The sequence below is a fragment of the Panthera uncia genome (genome assembly GCF_023721935.1).
Source record: "Panthera uncia isolate 11264 chromosome E2 unlocalized genomic scaffold, Puncia_PCG_1.0 HiC_scaffold_19, whole genome shotgun sequence".
Classification (NCBI taxonomy): Eukaryota; Metazoa; Chordata; class Mammalia; order Carnivora; family Felidae; genus Panthera; species Panthera uncia.
Window position 1 is genome coordinate 23,937,376 of NW_026057588.1, and position 20,714 is coordinate 23,958,089.

The window sequence follows — 20,714 nt, forward strand, 5'->3', positions numbered from 1 at the left end:
ATATTATTTGCCAGATCAAATGAGTACATAGTGTGGGGCCTTAAAGACACAAGAAATACTTTGCGGATGAGTTATTCTAAAGATGGAATTCAGTGGCTCAGTCTTGTCCATAACAAATTTAAGGCATCTATTAGATGACCCAGATAGTGCCAGGATAAAGTAATAAAATAGGATTTGTATGTGGATCTTTCCAGTCTTAACACCCACCCTTTTCCACTCTCTGAGAGACAAAATGAGTGAATATGAGCACAGATTCTGCAAACTTGTTGGATCTCTTTTTAAAAATTTTTTTTAATATGAAATTTATTGTCAAATTGGTTTCCATACAACACCCAGTGCTCATCCCAACAGGTGCCCTCCTCAATACCCATCACCCACCCCCCCCCCCTTCCACCCCCATCAACCCTCAGTTTGTTCTCAGTTTTTAACAGTCTCTTATACTTTGGCTCCCTTCCTCTCTAACCTCTTTTTTTTTTTTCCTTCCCCTCCCCAATGGTCTTCTGTTAACTTTCTCAGGATCCACATAAGAGTGAAAACATATGGTATCTATCTTTCTCTGTATGACTTATTTCACTTAGCATCACACTCTCCAGTTCCATCCACGTTGCTACAAAAGGCCATATTTCATTCTTTCTCATTGCCATGTAGTACTCCATTGTGTATATAAACCACAATTTCTTTATCCATTCATCAGTTGATGGACATTTAGGCTCTTTCCATAATCTGGCTATTGTTGAGAGTGCCGCTATCAACATTGGGGTACAAATGCCCCTATGCATCAGTACTCCTGTATCCCTTGGGTAAATTCCTAGCAGTGCTATTGCTGGGTCATAGGGTAGATCTAATTTTAATGTTTTGAGGAACCTCCACACTGTTTTCCAGAGTGGCTGCATCAGTTTGCATTCCACCCAACAGTGCAAGAGGGTTCCCGTTTCTCCACATCCTTGCCAGCATCTATAGTCTCCTGATTTGTTCATTTTAGCCACTCTGACTGGCATGAGGTGGTATCTGAGTGTGGTTTTGATATGTATTTCCCTGATGAGGAGCGATGTTAACATCTTTTCATGTGCCTGTTGGCCATCCGGATGTCTTCTTTAGAGAAGTGTCTATACATGTTTTCTGCCCATTTCTTCACTGGATTATTTGTTTTTCGGGTGTTGGAGTTTGGTGAGCTCTTTATAGATTTTGGATACTAGCCCTTTGTCTGATATGTCATTTGCAAATATCTTTTCCCATTCCGTTGGTTGCCTTTTAGTTTTGTTGGTTGTTTCCTTTGCTGTGCAGAAGCTTTTTATCTTCATAAGGTCCCAATAGTTCATTTTTGCTTTTAATTTCCTTGCCTTTGGGGATGTGTCAAGTAAGAAATTGCTGCAGCTGAGATCAGAGAGATTTTTTTCCTGCTTTCTCCTCTAGGGTTTTGATGGTTTCCTGTCTCACATTCAGGCCCTTTATCCATTTTGAGTTTATTTTTGTGAATTGTGTAAGAAAGTGGTCTAGTTTCAACCTTCTGCATGTTGCTGTCTAGTTCTCCCAGCACCATTTGTTAAAGAGACTGTCTTTTTTCCATTGGATAGTCTTTCCTGCTTTGTCAAAGATTAGTTGGCCATACGTTTGTGGGTCTAGTTCTGGGGTTTCTATTCTATTCCGTTGGTCTATGTGTCTGTTTTTGTGCCAACACCATGCTATCTTGATGATTACAGTGTTGTAGTAGAGGCTAAAGTTTGGGATTGTGATGCCTCCTGTCTTCTTCTTCAAAATTCCTTTGGCTATTCAGGGCCTTTTGTGGTTCCATACAGATTTTAGGATTGCTTGTTCTAGCTTCGAGAAGAATGCTGGTGCAATTTTGATTGGGATTGCATTGAATGTGTAGATAGCTTTGGGTAGTATTGACATTTTGACAATATTTATTCTTCCAATCCATCAGCATGGAATGTTTTCCATTTCTTTATATCTTCTTCAATTTCCTTCATAAGCTTTCTATAAGTTTTCAGCATACAGATCTTTACATCTTTGGTTAGGTTTATTCCTAGGTATTTTATGCTTCTTGATGCAATTGTGAGTGGGATCAGTTTATTTGTCTTTCTGTTGCTTCATTATGAGTGTATAAGAATGCAACTGATTTCTCTACATTGATTTTGTATCCTGCAATTTTGCTGAATTCATGTATCAGTTCTAGGAGACTTTTAGTGGAGTCTGTTGGGTTTTCCATGTATCATATCATGTCATCTGCATAAAGTGAAAGCTTGACTTCCAGCATTGCCAATTTTGATGCCTTTGATTTCCTCTTGTTGCCTGATTACTGATGCTAGCACTTCCAACACTATGTTAAACAACAGTGGTGAGAGTGGACATCCCTGTCGTGTTCCTGATCTCAGGGAAAAAGCTCTCAGTTTTTCCCCATTGTGGATGATGTTGGCTGTGGGCTTTTCATAAATGGCTTTTATGATGTTTAAGTATGTTCCTTCTATCCCGACTTTCTCGAGGGTTTTTATTAAGAAAGGATGCTGAATTTTGTCAAATGCTTTTTCTGCATCGATTGACAGGGTCATATGGTTCTTATCTTTTCTTTTATTAATGTGATGTATCACATTGATTTGTGAATGTTGAACCAGCCCTGCATCCCAGGAATGAATCCCACTTGATCATGGTGAATAATTCTTTTTATATGCTGTTGAATTCGATTTGCTAGTATCTTATTGAGAATTTTTGCATCTATATTCATCAGGGATATTGGCCTGTAGTTCTCTTTTTTTGCTGGGTCTCTATCTGGTTTAGGAATCAAAGGAATGCTGGCTTCATAGAATGAGTCTGGAAGTTTTCCTTCCCTTCCTATTTTTTGGAACAGCTTGAGAAGGATAGGTATTATCTCTGCTTTAAATGTCTGGTAGAATTCCCCTGGGAAGCCATCTGGTCCTGGACTCATTTGTTGGGAGATTTTTGATAACTGATTTAATTTCTTTGCCGATTATGGGTGTGTTCAAGTTTTCTATTTCTTTCTGTTTGAGTTTTGGAAGTGCGTGGGTGCTTAGGAATTTGTCCATTTCTTCCAGGTTGTCTAGTTTATTGGCATATAATTTTTCATAGTATTCCCTGATAATTGCTTGTGTTTCTGAGGGATTGGTTGTAATAATTCCATTTTCATTCATGATTTTATCAATTTGGGTCATCTCCCTTTTCTTTTTGAGAAGCCTGCCTAGAGGTTTATCAATTTTGTTTATTTTTTCAAAAAGCCAACTCTTGGTTTCATTGATCTGCTCTACAGTTTTTTTAGATTCTATATTGTTTAATTCTGCTCTGATCTTTATTATTTCTCTTCTTCTGCTGGGTTTGGGGTGTCTTTACTGTTCTGCTTTTGTTTCCTTTAGGTGTGCTGTTAGATTTTGTGTTTGGGATTTTTCTTGTTTCTTAAGATAGGCCTGGACTGCAATTATTTTCCTTTCAGGACTGTCTTCGCTGCATCTCAAAGAGTTTGGATTGTTGTATTTTCATTTTCATTTGTTTCCATATATTTTTAAATTTCTTCTGTAATTGCCTGGTTGACCCAATCATTCTTTAGTAGGGTGTTCTTTAACCTCCATGTTTTTGGAGGTTTTCCAGACTTTTTCCTGTGGTTGAGCATTGTGGTCTGAAAGTGTGCGTGGTAGGATCTCAATTCTTGTATACTTATGAAGAGCTGTTTTGTGACCCAGTATGTAATCTATCTTGGAGAATGTTGCATATGCACTCGAGAAGAAAGTATATTCTGTTGCTTTGGGATGCAGAGTTCTAAATATATCTGTCAAATCCTTCTGGTCCAATGTATCATTCAGGGCCCTTGTTTCTTTATTGATCGTGTGTCTAGATGATCTATCCATTGTTGTAAGTGGCGTATTAACGTCCCCTGCAATTACCACATTGTTATCAATAAGGTTCCTTATGTTTGTGATTAATTGTTTTATATATTTGGGGACTCCCGTATTCGGCTCATAAACATTTATGATTGTTAGCTCTTCCTGATAGATAGACCCTCTAATTATTATATAATGCTCTTCTTCATCTCTTGTTACAGCCTTTAATTTAAAGTCTAGTTTGTCTGATATAAGTATGGCTACTCCAGCTTTCTTTTGACTTCCAGTAGCATGATAAATAGTTCTCCATCCCCTCACTTTCAATCTGAAGGTGTCCTCAGGTCTAAAAGGTGTCTCTTTTAGACAGACAGCAAATAGATGGGTCTTGTTTTTTTTTTTTATCCATTCTGATACCCTATGTCTTTTGGTTGGAGCATTTAGTCCATTTACATTCAATGTTATTATAGAAAGATATGGGTTTAGAGTCATTGTGATGTCTGTAGGTTTCATGCTTGTAGTGATGTCTCTGGTCCTTTGTGGTCCTTGCAACATTTCACTCACAGAACCCCCCTTAGGATCTCTTGTAGGGCTGGTTTAATGGTGATGAATTCCTTCAGTGTTTGTTTGTTTGGGAAGACCTTTATCTCTCCTTCTATTCTGAATGACAGACTTGCTGGATAAAGGATTCTCGGGTGCACATTTTTTTTCTGTTCATCACATTGAAGATTTCCTGCCATTCCTTTCTGGCCTGCCAAGTTTCAGTAGATAGATCTGCCACTAGTCTTATCGTTCTCCCTTTATACGTTAGAGCGTGTTTATCCCTAGCTGCTTTCTGAATTTTCTCTTTATCCTTGTATTTTGCCAGTTTCACTATGATATGTTGTGCAGAAGATCGATTCAAGTTATGTCTGAAGGGAGTTCTCTGTGCCTCTTGGATTTCAATGCCTGTTTCATTCCCCATATCAGGGAAGTTCTCAGCCATGATTTGTTCAAATACACCTTCAGCCCCTTTCTCTCTCTCTTCCTCTTCTGGAATTCCTATTATACGGATATTGTCCCTTTTGATTGCATCACTTAGTTCTCTAATTCTCCCCTCAGACTCCTGGATTTTTTTATCTCTCTTTTAATCAGCTTCCTCATTTTTCCATAATTTTATGTTCTAATTCACCTATTCTCTCCTCTGCCTCTTCAATCCGAGTTGTGGTCGCCTCCATTTTATTTTGCGCCTCATTTATAGCACCTCATTTATTTTTATTTTTTAGCTCCTCATGAGTGTTTCTTACTCCCCTGATCTCTGTAGCAATAGATTCTCTGTTGTCCTCTATACTTTTTTCAAGCCCAGTGATTAATTTTATGACCATTATTCTCAATTCTTGTTCTGTTATATTGCTTAAATTGTTTTTGATCAATTCGTTAGCTGTCGCTACTTCCTGGAGTTTCTTTTCAGCAGAATTCTTCCATTTCATCATTTAGAATAGTCCCTGGAGTGGCAAGGAACTGCAGAGCACTTCCTGTGCTGTCTGGAGTAACTTGTTTTGGTGGGCGGGGCCGCAGTCAGACCTGATGTCTGTCCCCTGCCCACCACTGAGCCCACAGTCAGACTGGTGTTTACCTTATCTTACCCTCTCCCAGGGGCAGGACTCTCTGTGGAGTGTGTGGCCCCTGTCTGGGCTACTTGCACACTTCCAGGCTTATGGTGCTGCTTTGATGTGATCTGGCGTGTTAGCCAGGGTGGATCCGCAAGGTGCACAGGGGTGGGAGGGGCAGGCTTAGCTGGCTTTGCCATCAGTAGTCCCCTGCGGGAGAGGCCCTGCAGCACCGGGAGGGAGGCAGGCAGGCAGACCCATCTGAGGGATGGGTCCAGAGAAGCACAGCGTTGGGTGTTTGCGCTATGCAAGTAAGTTCGGTGATGGGAGCTGGTTCCTTTTGGGATTTCGTCTATGGGATGGGAGAGGGAGATGGCCCTGGCCAGCCCCTTTGTTCCCTGCCGAGCTGAGCTCTGTCTTCCAGGGCTCAACACCTCTCCCCCCGGATGTCCTCTTGCCCTCCTGCTGTCCAAGCAGAACTGTTGACTTATAACATTCCAGATGTTAAGTCCTGCTGGCTGTCAGAACTCACTCCGTCCAGCCCCTCCCCTTTGGCAAGTCAGACTCAGGGGCTCTGCTTTGCAGGGGTGGGGGGGGCTGCCCCTCCACCACCCCGGCTCCCTCCCGCCAGTCCGTCTAGCGTGCACCACCTCTCTGCCCTTCCTACCTTCTTCCATCAGCCTCTTGTCTACGCTTGGCTCCAGAGAGTCCATTCTGCTAGTCTTCTGGCAGTTTTCTGGGTTATTTAGGCAGATGTGGGTAGAATCTAAGTGATCAGTAGGACGCGGTGAGCCTAACGTCCTCCTATGGCGCCATCTTCTCCATAAGATCTTGCATCACAATTCTAGCCCTGCTGTTTGCTGTTTGCTGGATAGGTTACTTAAGCTTTCTTTGTGTCAGTTTTATTACCTGGAAAATGGAAATAATGGTTTGTTATTATAAAATAATGGTTTGTTAGTACCATACCCTGCACATAGAATGTCAAATGTTACATAAAGTGTTTGTTGCTATTGTTGGTACTTTCCAATCCTGAATATCGCTATAGAAAGGAAAAGAAAAGAATGTTCAAGACACTTTATGAAGAAAAGATTTAACAGGATTTTGGTGACAAATTGGATATGGAGGGTAATAATCAGGAGTCAAAGATGATTCTGACATTCTGAGCTGGAAGTGAGCTTGTTTGGGGTGGAGATAGGGTTAGTGAGGAGTTGAATTTTAGAATTTTTACCTTTGGAAATAGCCAAGAGAAAATGTCCAGAAAGCACTTAAAAATATGGGCACTGGAACTCAGAGAAAGTGTAAGACTAGAAATATAAATATGAAATCATCTGCTTAGAGGTGGTAACTAAAGCTACAGAGTGATTGAGTTTGGTGAGAGAGACAAGGAAAGAGAAGTGCAATGAGTAGAAAACCAAGGACTTAAGTGTAAGGATTTCCGTCTCTAAAGGCAAAGTATGTTGGAAGGCAAAGTACAGAATTATAGAGGCAAGAAAGGTAAGAAAATAGCTGTAGTCTATGTTTGAGAAATAAAAGAAAAAATTGGAAAGTGGTAAGTCACCTGAGGATTTCTTTTAAAAGATGTTTGGAATTCTTTGGAGAAGAACTAGCCGTACAAAAATGGGATAATGGATGGTCCTAATGTGTTAGAATGATGGAAGCCAATGAGATTTAAGTTGACACAGGTATTACAGCAAATCTCAACAAGGACGAGAGGAGCAGCTGTCCTAGGATAGCTGTGAAAATAATAAGTACAACTGCAGCAAGTATTAGTGCCCTTTATTTTTGTTATGTGCCAAATACTGTGCTTAGCAGTTTGTTCTCTCCCTAAATCCTTAGCGATTCTCCAAGATAAGGACAATTATTATATTATTCTCTGCAGAAGTGAAATATTGGAAACAACATAAATGTCCACCAAAATAAACATTCCTTAAATAAATTATGGTATGTCCATATAATGTAATGCCCTACAGCCATTTTTTCAAAAATAAGGTAGATCTATACTACCAAAGGAAGCTATCAGTGAAATACTTTTATGTGATAATAAATACCTGTTGTTCATATGTCCCAGTATACTCTAAACTCCTCATGGAGGGACACTGGGTTGTTTTCCTCTTGCAACATCAGGCCCTAACATGAGGCCTTGTATATTAGAATGCCTTGATGAGTACATAAATACAGGTAAAATGGAGAATACCAGTACCATACAGGCCTTCAGTGTCTGTATGCATATGTATATGTGTACACTTCACAAACCTAAAAGCAGAAAATATTATACTAGTATTAAGGGAAATACCATTCAGAAATAGAATTTAACAACTCCTATTAGGATGTTTTCAGAGAGACTTCATTAGTTTAGACAACAATGCTGGTGCTTTGACGAAAATGGTGAAAACAGAAAAGATGGTTCCAATTTTGGCAATGAAAGGAAGAGAATTACTGGGTTGGGATTGTACATGCTGAATTCTGTCTGTGGGTAGAAATGAGGTGAAAGGTCCCACTTGGGCTGTGGTTGAAGGCCTAAGATCAGCATAGAAGGTTTGTGAATTAGAAATTTCTGAAATGCTGAGTTTTTACAATGAAAAAATTCTTCAACCAAATATAGTCCCCTAACCAAATACTCATTATGATTCAACGTGTGTAGGGAGAATTTTAGATCTAAGTACTCTGTCATACAAATGGAAACAACATTATCCTAAACAGGTCTGTGATTCAAAAAGAAGATACCAATTTGCCAATTAGGATCTGTAAGCTGCCTTATTTATTGTTACTGAAATATCATCCGCATTCTTGTATATGTATTCATTTGTTTTTTATTAAGAATCTCTAATTGTCTTGAAGATTGTAGATAATTGCCCACTCTAAGGTTACTCCTTTTGATGAAGTAAATACTAGATTTCATCTGAGAGAAATAAGACTTAATGTGTTAGAAATCTTGATGAGATTCTGAATAATTAATTTTTTCTCATTCTTCTGAGTAACATTAACTTTTAAGGTCTTTATCAAATAAAAATAGAATTTATGGCATTTTTAATGTATATTTATTTTTGTTGGGTTGTTATATCTCATTTTCTCCTATATATTCATTTAAATCATATGGAAGTCTGCCTGAAATGCATTTTCACGATGATTCTGGGAACCATCCTTTTGATTGTAGGATATTTACTGCTAATATATGTATTCTGGTGTTTCTTGCTTTCCATCATACATAAATTCTAGTGACATATTGAATACCATAGAGGGTAACTGACTGATGGTAAATCAAACATTTTACAGCATACTATTGGGAATATTGGATTCATTACTATAAAGGAATTATATTTGATCAGTATTTTCAGAGCTTCCTAATACTGTAATTTATTGATGCTTCTTAATGTTCTCTGTTAATTAATACAGGCTCAAAATTGGGTTCATTTTAACCGTGTATAATATATGCTATAGTGAATCTTTTCCATACACACACAAAAAGGAGTAGCAAATATCCAACACTATCTTTGATTAGAACTATTAAGCCCAACAGCTTGTATTTATTGAACAAAGTGTTAATTACATAGTCAACTGGGTAGTTCATTCTCTAGTATAGGAATTATATATTAGAATAAAGCTATTTTGATGTATAGGTGCCAAAGGAAAATTGGCCAACAAGAAAGAGAATACCCTTATATGTGATTAAGATACCAAATGAACAGTTTTAACTCACGATCATTTTTAACAGAGAATACGTAAGCTGGGTTTTTATTTTTAGTTCCTCCCTTTCCCTCCAGAGTTAAATGATGGAAAATGACTCTCAGTCCCCAGACTACTCTTATGCATCATTCAAAATAGTCCTGACAGGCTAGCCCCTCTGGTAGCGGTGAGATTTATGGCTTTCCGTTCCTTGGTGTTCCATTACTCTGTCTACACCATCAAATTGATTAGTAGGTAGTGGAGAGCAAGGAAAGAGAGGTGACTGCATGGAGCCAGTAGGTGTTCATCATTTTAATGAACTGCTTAGAGATGGTTAATATTGTCCTTGAATCTCATTGTATCTGATGATGACTGGATCTTTTAAAATGTTCCCCCCACCCCTTATTCTGTATTACAGGGCCCACTGGAAAATGATTTGGTAGTTCACGTAGCACTCATAGCAGAAAGTCAACGGTATGAAACCCAGATGGGTGGTGTGTTCCTTTGGGAAGTGGGGGGTTGGGGGGCTTATTGCTTTATGTTGCAATATTGAGTCTCTTGGGAGAGATTAATTTCACAAACCCCTTGACAGGGTTTCAAGGATGTCTGTCATTAATGTTACTTTAAGTGCCAGAACAACAATCTTTTCATGATTAAAAATAACTTTGTTTTAGTTGATGTGAATATTAAAGACTGTGACCTGTGCCAGTGTTGTCTAGGGTGTAGTTTTGAGAAGTTAGGGCAACAAATAATGGAGATTCCCAAAATCAGTGCTTACTCTTTCTTCCAGCCCTCAGAGCTCCCATCTAATACCTTGTGAAGAACCCAAGAGGGCCTCTGGAACCCAGGGCAGATGGCATATTGCTCGTGTTAATAAATGAAAACGTTCTCTAAGCTAGTGTAGTCTCATCTCACTCCTCCTCCTTCTCCTCCACCATTCTCCACACTTTACATGCATTGCCTAAAAATGTCTCTCATTTTTTCCCTATTTTCTTTAGCCTTCAAGTTTTCCTCAACACGTATGGTATTCAGACTCAAACACCTCAACAGGTAGAGCCCATTCAGATTTGGGCTCAGCAGGAGCTGGTGAAAGTAAGTGATTCTGCATCTTTGTTGACTTTGTGGAGGTGCTAGAGCATGATTATTAGACTTAGTTTACAGTCAGGTGGCATAGTTAAAGCCCGATTCTGAAATAGGGTCATTAATCTAAAAGCCTTTCTAATTAAGTTGAAAAACCTACTTTATCAGACATTATTAATTAAAAAAACAAAAAAACAAAAAAAAACCCCTAAATTGTATGTATATACATTATATTCATAAGTCTTGTTGATTCTTACTCCCTTCTAAAGTCTATTACTGACCTAGACTGAGCACTTGAATAATGAATTAACCTTAATTTTAGTACTTGTGTGTAAAATTAATCTTTACGTTGAATTTGATAATTTTCCCTTCCATTAACTATTAAAGAAACCTTGTAAATATTTATTGGTAATAATTACTTCCCTTTTTCTCTTGCCTTATCATTTGAGGTCTGAAGTAATTCTACACTTTTGGTTTGCTGGGTTTCAAAGTAATTTTAAAGTAACATCTGAGTTTATCTTGTATGCAGTTAAGTACGTATCTGAATTGGATTAAAAGGTGACTTTTGAGGTCTTTTGCATGCACTGCTCTGCCGATATATTCAGAAATGCCTGTTTAGGAATATTCCTGCCTATTAGGGACAGGAAATTGTTGACTTCCACTAGTTATTTATAAACTACCACTTTTACTTAGTAATTATTAAAAACATTACAGGAACAAACTCTGAAGTGTTTGGGGTAAGTACTTAGAATTATCTCTCTCAAATGATCAAGGTCAGCTCATTTAGATTGATATACATGTGTGTGGTCAAAGCCTTGATGCTATAGCAAAGAAGAAAAGCTTAGAAAAGTGAGGTGCACATTGCATAGGAGAAGGCAGGGCCTCAGAGCATCACTGCTTATCAGACAGGACCCTATCCATTGGCAACAAAACCAGTATCTGGGTGTCAGATTACCCAGAGCACCAGATCTTTGAGAGCTCTTAAACCTCCTTTAACAAATTTAGAACTCTTCCCACCCTGATTAAAGAGCTAACGCTGAAATGCAAGGATCCCTAGAGTAGGTAACACTTTAAAATCACACAAAGATGTAAATGGGTTTGGAGTGGAAAAGGAGAGGAACTGAGGATCCACAAGACAAGCAGAGGAGGCAGCATGGAAGTGGAGAAAATCTAAGGCTGTACACTGCATTTATCATTCAGTTATAGGCTATGTTTGCTGGTAAACTTTTTATGGTTCTTCACTGAAAGCTCCAGAGAATAGTAACAAAGACTATTATTCTTTGATAAACATGAGCTCAAAGCAAATTAACCTGAATCTGTTTTTTTCAGGCCTAATTTATATTGCAACTTTTTTATGCTAGGTGAGTCTGTACTCTACCAGACAACATGCAGTCAGGATTTAAAAGACCAGCATGGCTCCAAATGACTTAAACGTGGCATTTTATTCATTCATTAATGAACACCTGCTATGTGCAGAGTTTTGTGTCGGGCACTCAGATAAAATGGCTCTATGCTCTGTTCCTGTTCTCAGTGAACTCTGAATCTATTAGTATGACAGGAAAAATAGCTAATTATAATCCACTTTGATAAGTTTATACAGGGTGCTGTGGAAATGATAGAAAGCATTCCATTAAGGGTAAGGTGAAGACTTACAACTGGTCCTTACTTATTTTATATTTTGTTGTTTTAAAGATGATATGAACAAATGGTTTAGAGTTTGGGTATGTGGTATGGTTAAAACAAGATTTGGAACCAAGGGCCTAACTTCCCTAAGCATGTATCAAGATGGAAGATTTTCTGTGGCTACAGCCTCTGTGTTCCAAGCTAGCTGCTCTTTGGGATTTGTCCTCTAAGATATACTTCCTAATATATTGCTTCTTATAAGCCCAACTTTAAAAAAGTTTTAATTCCTCAGCAAAGTTGCAGGATATAAAATCAATGCACAGAAATCAGTTGCATTCCTATTCACTAACAATGAAGCAACAGAAAGAGTAATCAAAGAATCGATCCCATTTACAGTTGCATCAAAAACCATAACATACCTAGGAATAAACCTAACCAAAGAGTGAAAAATCTATGTACTGAAAACTATAGAAAGCTTATGAAATAAATTGAAGAAAACACAAAAAAATGGAAAAAGATTCCATGCTCCTGGATAGGAAGAACAAATATTGTTAAAATGTCGATACTATCCAAGGCAATCTACATATTCAATGCAATCCCTATCAAGGTAATACCAGCCTTCTTCACAGAGCTAGAACAAATAATCCTAAAATTTGTATGGAATTTTAAAAGACCCCAAATAGCCAAAGCAAGCTTAAAAAAGAAAACTGAAATAGGAGGCATCACAATCCTGGACTTGATGATGTAATCATCAAGACAGTATGGTACTGGCACAAGAACAGACACTCAAATCAATGGAACAGAATAGAGAATCCAGAAATGGACCCACAAACATATGGCCAACTAATCTTTGACAAAGCAGGAAAGAATATCCAGTGGAATAAAGACAGTCTCTTCAGCAAGTGGTGCTGGGAAAACTGGACAGCGACATGCAGAGGAATGAACCTGGACCACTTTCTTACACCATACACAAAAATAAACTCAAAATGGATGAAAGACCTAAACAGAAGACAGGAAGCCATCAAAATCCTCAAGGAGAAAGCAGGCTAAAACCTCTTTGATCTTGGCCGCAGCAACGTCTTACTCAACACATCTCCAGAGGCAAGGGAAACAAAAGCAAAAATTAACTACTGGAACCTCGTCAAAATAAAAAGTCTCTGCATAGCGAAGGAAACAATCAGCAAAACTAAAAGGCAATTGATGGAATGGGAGAAGATACTTGCAAACGACATATCAGATAAAGGGATGGTATCTAAAATCTATAAAGAACTTATCAAACTCAACACCCAAAAACATAATCCAGTGAAGAAACGGCAAAAGACATGAATAGACACTTCTCCAAAGAAGACATCCAGATGGCCAATTGACACGTGAAAAAATGCTCCACATCACTCATCATCAGGGAAATACATATCAAAACCACAATGAGATACCGCCTTATACCTGTCAGAATGGCTAACATTAACAACTCAGGCAACAACAGATGTTGATGAGGATGTGGAGAAAGAGGATGTCTTTTGCATTGCTGGTGGGAATGCAAGCTGGTGCAGCCACTCTGGAAAACAGTATGGAGGTTCCTCAAAAAGTTAAAAATAGAACTACCCTATGACCCAACAATTGCACTACTAGGTATTTATCCAAGGGATACAGGTATGCTGTTTCGAAGGGGCACAGGCACCCCAATGTTTATAGCAGCACTATCAACAATAGCCAAAGTATGGAAAGAGCCCAAATGTCCATCGATGGATGAATGGAAAAAGAATATGTGGTATATATGTATACAATGGAATATTACTTGGCAATCAGAAAGAATGAAATCTTGGCCATTTGCAACTATGTGGACAGAACTAGAGAGTATTATGGTAAGTGAAATTAGAGGACAAATATCATATGACTTCACTCATATGAGGACTTTAAGAGACAAAACAAATGAACATAAGGGAAGGGAAACAAAAATAATATAAAAACAGGGAGGGGGACAAAACATAAGAGACTCTTAAATATGGAGAACAAACAGAGGGTTACTGGAAGGGTTGTGGGAGGGGGAATGGGCTAAATGGGTAAGGGGCATTAAGGAATCTACTCCTGAAATCATTGTTGCACTATATGCTAATTTGGATGTAAATTTAAAAAAAAATAATTAAAAAAAATTTTAATTCCTGTGTAGTTAACATACAGTGTTATATTAGTTTCAAGTGCACACTGTAGTGATTTCACAGTTCTATATATTACTCAATAATAATTCCACCTTTTAAAAGTAAAAATGTTCCCGCAAATTTTAGTTAATACACATATTCTTATGCCAATGGCTAATCTTTCTGTTCTGAGGAGCTGCACCCTCCTTCAACCAACTTAAGAGTATGTGAGGACAGGGCTTTTACCGTGTGTGGTTAACGTTTCATGATGCAGTGATTGGTGTGGTTTTTGCTTTATGGGGGATATGAATATAGTGCAGACCTAGGATGAAGTACTTCTGTACTTCTGGGTCATTTAGCCATTACTATATCCTATTTCAGTGGATTAAATGGTGTGAATATGTACAATGTGGGGACAGTATAATATGCACAGGGGAATGCAGAGAGCATTCCAGGTCTGTCTACTTACCTGTCATAGACCTGCTGTACTGTGGTTCAGAAAGTTAAGGAAAACTCTTTTACTGTGATAGAGTAGTATTTAAAGGAAATCTAGATTGGTCCATTTTAACTTGTAAATGGTTTATTAGTCACTTGTCCAATAGAAGAAATCTAAAATAGTTTAGAACATTTATGTCAGAAAATTTGAAAGTATTTGTGGGAAAGGAATTTCCATCTAGCATAATGTGCGATAGTTTCAGTACAGCTATATATCCTAATGCTTATATAGTACTTTTCCTGGCAGTAAAACCAGTGCTATTCAAGAATCAGATTTCACAGCACATGTAGCTCTGGAGGACATGCTCCCTCATTCATCCATCAGGTGTTTGCTGAGCACCAGCTATATGCCGGGCAGAGTGCCAGCCAACCCAGGATATGCTGTTCTGTAGGGAGATAACAATGCAGAAAGAGAAAGAGACACAGACATAACTCTGACACGGAAGTGTACACTATAGCAGAATCAAAGAGACATTAATTTTGTGTATAGTGAGGTAGATATTTGAAGTCAGTTCAAATCATAATCAGTAGATTATGTAGAAACAGTTGGTTTGATTTTCCACTTAGGAAAACAGGTTAGATTTCTACCCCTCATCAAACAGAAAAATAAATTCCAGACAGATTAAAGATTTAATGTATTTAAAACCTTGAATTGCAAATAACTTGTTCTACATGTGCTCAGCAAGACAAGCAAGTATTTCTAATAAATTTTAACTTATAAATGAGCAGTATCTTGTAGTACGAGTATTACATGATGCTGAATGTCACATGATCACAACTGAGCCAATGGTTCTTGAAATTTGCTTTGATATACAAGTGCTTGGGATTACAAGCATGTTTCTGGAATGAATTAGTCATGCAAACCAAAGTTTTACTTATTTTTTAAAAAATGATTTAAGCATAAAATCACTAGGAAAAAAATTGAAGAGCAGTTTACAGCTGTTTGGAGTGAAAATCCATTCTTAGAATAATACAAGTGCTAAAAAAGCCATTAAGGAAATGATTGACAAATTTGACTAAATATAGCTGAAGATCAACCTGGCATATCAAAGGTGCTTTGTGAAATTTCCTAGTAGAAAAATGTTTAGATTAAAATACCACATGCTGAAATGATGTTTGACCTACTATGCAAACATTCTCACATTTCATCACAACATGGAAGATGAGTGAATTGGGTAAAATATTTATACAAAAGGTAATATTCTTAATATACCAAGACCTCTTACAAATCAAAAAAGAATGAAAAGTGCCCAATAGAAAAGGGAACAAATGGAAAACTTTATAGAACATACAAGTAGCCATTAAATATATGGGAAAATGGTCAACCATAAATTATTTGAATTGAGTAGTTTAAGATGAAATATCATTTTGACCCAAGAAAAAGGCCTATGCACTGTTAATGCCAATGTAAATTGGTCCATTATTTCTACACAGTGACCAACCTGGCATTATATTGCAAAGAAAACATATATTCTCTTTGATCCAGCAAGTCTAGGAGATTATCCTACAGAAACAATAGTACACCATCCAGAGATGTTTATTGAATTGGTTTGAAATAACAAAAAGTTGGGAACTACCTTCATCAAGGGATAGGTGTTAAATAGGATTGGGTAAGGAGGCTTCTAAATGGATTAAATGCTCAGCTCTGGCACTGATTAACAACTGAATTATTCCAAGTCCATCTGTTTTTACTTTGTAGAAATTCTAGGGGCGCCTGGGTGGCTCAGTCGGTTAAGCGTCCGACTTCAGCTCAGGTCGCGATCTCGCGGTCCGTGAGTTCGAGCCCCGCATCAGGCTCTGGGCTGATGGCTCAGAGCCTGGAGCCTGCTTCCGATTCTGTGTCTCCCTCTCTCTCTGCCCCACCCCCATTCATGCTCTGTCTCTGTCTCAAAAATAAATTAAAAAAAAAAAAAAAGGTAAAAAAAAAATTAAAAAAAAAATAAAAATTAAAAAAAAAAAAAGAAGAAATTCTAGAAGTTTCTTCTCCACTGTGGCACCCTTTTCTGTTTTCCAGTAGTGAGGGCTACAGATATTTTTTGGGGTCTTTATATTTCTTCCATTATTTCAATATTGAAATGTACAATAAATGCATACACTCAGTTTACCATCTTGAAACTGGAACACCACAGTACTAAATTTTAACAAGTAGGACACCAAAGAGATATATATAGTATATGAACCCATTTCTGTAAACATATATACGTATTGATTTATGTGTGTAATATGGATATTTATCTGTGTATTTTTAAAAATCTGTAACCCTGCCTATACTTCACGTGTTTTTTAGGGCTCACACAATGAATTGCACTTCCTTCAACATACATCAAAGTGCAAGAGTTATCACCTACAGGGTTGTGAGAGTAAACAGCACCATTCACTTGGAGCACATGGCTTACATTTTTCATAAAATTCATATTATCAAAAAAATCAATAAAGACATTTCCATTTTTGTGGGAAATACTTGAAAGTCGGAATCTAGTAGGAGATGTGAGTCCCTGAATTTTAAAACTTTCATCAGATTTTTTATTACACAGGAAACATTTGCCTCTTTGTGTTCTTTTATGAATTGTACAGAACCCTGCAAGTTGTACGTTTATGATAGCACAAGAAAAATGTCAAATTTTAGAATGTTGCTTTGCAGATCTGCAAAGATATGCTCTCAAATCTCTCAGTGCCCCCAAATCTAAGTTGACATCATTGGCTGGCTTATTTTCCTACAAATGTATTGAATAAGGTTTCCCTGGCCATTTTTCCTCTGGAAAGATCAGAAGTTAGGGCATTAGGGGGACAAAGGGGGCAAAAAAGGAAAAGCATGGATTCTTCTTGCCTAATTTATAAATTTATGTCTTACAGGCTTATTTCCACCTGGGTATCAATGAAAAATTAGGACTCTCCGGAAGACCGGATAGACCCATTGGCTGCCTCGGTACATCAAAGGTGGTTATGAAATTTCCTTGTGGAGCAGTGTTCAGATTATAAAACCACAGAATGAAATGATGTTTAATCTGCTATGCATCCATTCTCACATTTCATTATATACTTAGGCTGCTTATCTGAATTATTATTTTCTACGAGTAAATCTTACTGTTTATTTTGTATGATATCACAGAAGGCTTCTAGGAATGAATAAGCATCTAACTGCTATATTATTTCTGAACATTGTAGGATACCTGATTATGACAGTTTTTATTCAAACAGAGGCTTTTTCCATCACAGTAGAGATGGATTACTCTATTAGTATACTGATCTTACTGATCTAATCAAGAAACTTTAAAATTTCATTATCAGTTTTAATTTCTTATTACGGCTTATGCTACTGTACCTGTGTCTTTGGTTCTGTTATAAATATACATATAACATATATATATACATATACATATATATATATATATATACACACATGTATATATATGTGTGTGTGTATATATATATATATATGTATATATATATATATTTTAATTATCTCTTACAGATTTATCGCATTCTAGGAAAGACTGTGGTTTGTTACCCTATCATCTTCGACTTAAGTGATTTCTACATGTCTCAAGATGTTTTACTGCTGATAGATGACATAAAGGTAGTTTCAGAGCCCCTTTTTATTGAAATTGGATGACTTTGTTTCTACTGATTTTATCATATGTTATTAAATTGAGTGCTCCTGGAGTCTGTGACACTGGGTTAACACAGTGTAAAATATGAAAGTAAAACAATGTCTGCGTGGCTTTGGAGAAAGAGTTAAATTGCTTGCAGCATTAGAGTAATAGATGGAGTGTGTTTTATATTAAGTTGTATGACTTTGCTTGATAGACCATTCTACAAATGGAATGAAAATATATAGTTTATAAAGCAGAAGGGGAGCCATGTTCATACGACAGCAGTAGTTTATCTCTTTTTGAACAAAAGTTGAGTTAGCAAGATAATTTTATTTATGAAGAATGTCAAGTAAAACCTCAACTGACTCATAACACACAGTCAGTTAAAAGTTTCCTCCACTCTCTTTTCCATTTGCAGAGTAGAGAAGCTTAGAGTCATGGTTCAGAGCATGAAGTCTAGACCCAGATTCCATTTGTTAAAGATATTGGCTCTACTGTTTATTTACCAGCTGTGTGATCTTGGGCAGGTTACTTGGGCAAGTTACTTGGGCAAGACACAGAGAAGTCTCTTTTCTCATCTGTATAACTGAATAATAATAAGGATATTCTGAGAATTAAATAAGTATGTAAAACACTCAGAATAGTGCCTGACATATAGTGAAGTGTTATGTAAGTCTTTGATATGATGATGATGACAACGACAGTAGAAATTGAGTCAAAAAAAGAACTCTTTCCACATTTCTGATGGTCTGTATAGATTCTGTCTAGGTTCTTCTACCTGCTGTAATAAATGCACAGTAATGTGGAGTGAGGATTAATCTTTTAAGAGACAACCCCTGGGTTGATTTTTCCTCCCTGGGACCATTCTTTGTTTTTTTCTTTTTTAAGTATTTATTGTAATTCTAGTATAGTTAACATACAGTGTTATATTAGTTTCAGGTATACAATATAGTGATTGAGCAATTCCATACATCACCTGGTGCTCATCACAACAAGTACACTCCTTAATCTCCATCACCCATTTCATCCTCCCACCCACCTCCCCTCTGGTAACCACCAGTTTGTTCTCTACAGTTAAGAGTAAATTTCTTGATTTGTCTCTCTCTTTTTTTTTCTTCCTCTGGGACCATTCTTGAATTGTATTTTTTAGGCCACCAAAAAAGAAGCAGCCTTAAAATATGTGCAATCTGATTACTTCTAAGAATAAAGTTTAAAGTCAAAAAAGTTTCAAACTTAACTTGTATATATTCATACTTGTAACATGGATGTATCAGAACATTTCTACACCTATGTAGTCTCTCCTACCCAGAGTTTGACTCTGAATTGTCTTGATATATGAGAGTTTTTTTGGCTCTTTGCCACAACTGATTAAACATCCTGATCAGCTCAGATATGGTGTCATTACATTCTACCTCACTCTTATGTTTTGATAGAATGCACTACAGTTCATTAAGCAATACTGGAAAATGCATGGACGCCCACTTTTCCTTGTTCTCATCCGGGAAGACAATATACGGTAGGTTGATGAAAGAAATGAGGTATGCACATCTTCCATCTTTAAGACTGTGAACGCTTTGGCAGCAGGGCTTCCTCCTATTTTTATATCTTTGTCAGCATGTGTCAGAGAGACTTGCATATGTAAAGGATACTTAGTATTAGATTTTTTTCTCATTCTGTTGTTAATAATGCACCTTTTGTTTGTCTGTTTATATTTTTTAGAGGTAGCCGATTCAACCCCATATTAGATATGTTGGCAGCCTTTAAAAAGGGAATGGTTGGAGGAGTCAAAGTTCATGTTGATCGTCTACAGGTAGTCTTCTGAATTTCAGTGTGTTTCTGTTTTCATGACAAGTAAGGCCCAGATGCAGCTGTATTTCTTCATATATGTTCTGTTTAAGTATTTTGTCTTAAGCTTTTATTTTGTGCCTACCTTCCTATTCGTGTTGTAACCATCTGTTTATCTTATTCCTCCAATCTGATGGTTGAACAATTGGAGTGGTTTCCCAACCTGAATTTTAGACTTTAATAACTCATCTCCAACCTCTGTTTTGCAGTTGAGGAAGCTGGTGTCCAGAGTAGTGAAGTGACCTGCTATATAATCTTGTGCCTTTAGGCACAGGTACCAGTTGCCTAACTCCCTGGTCCAGTGTTCTTTTCCCTGCTCCACAGTAATATCCAACCTGGAGATAATCTCGGTTCATTTCAGGACCTCACAGCACCGTTTCTCAACTCCTAAATAACAAAGCCCCTTGTGGTTCTCTATTAGCCAGAACAGCCTCCCTGCCCAGTTATCTCCTACTAAACACTTTGTGTTTCAGCCAATACAGATGAATTACTGTGTTCTGACTTTGTGAGGTTCTGCCCCTCTGCTCATGCCATTTCCTCTGCCTGGAATAAACTTCCTTCTTTCAAGGTGTCTGCTCTTTAAAATCTTAACAAATGTTAGGAGCGCCTGGGTGGCTCAGTTGGTTAAGTGTCCAACTCTTGATTTCAGGTCAGGTCATGATCTCACTGTTCATGCTTCAAGCCCCACGTCGAGCTCTGTGTTGACAGCACACAGACCCTGCTTGGGATTCTCTCTCACCTCTCTCTCTGCCCCTCTTCCCTGCTCACACTCACACATGTGCTTTCTCTTTCTCACTCTCTCTCTCTCAAATAAACTTAAAAAATAAAATAAAATAAAATAAAATAAAATAAAATAAAATAAAATAA

At 37.4% G+C, this 20,714-nt stretch overlaps 1 protein-coding gene across 7 annotated transcripts in view; it reads left to right on the forward strand.

Annotated features, from left to right (window-relative positions):
• Nucleotides 1–20,714, forward strand: part of PHKB (phosphorylase kinase regulatory subunit beta) — a 258,715-nt gene that overhangs the window by 202,099 nt on the left and 35,902 nt on the right. For all 7 annotated transcript variants that reach the window (XM_049620920.1, XM_049620912.1, XM_049620914.1 and 4 more), the window contains 6 exons: nt 9,495–9,550; nt 10,075–10,168; nt 17,263–17,346; nt 17,882–17,986; nt 19,436–19,518; nt 19,722–19,812. In XM_049620920.1, the coding sequence (XP_049476877.1) occupies nt 9,495–9,550; nt 10,075–10,168; nt 17,263–17,346; nt 17,882–17,986; nt 19,436–19,518; nt 19,722–19,812 (513 nt within the window). The remainder of the gene's footprint in view (nt 1–9,494; nt 9,551–10,074; nt 10,169–17,262; nt 17,347–17,881; nt 17,987–19,435; nt 19,519–19,721; nt 19,813–20,714) is intronic.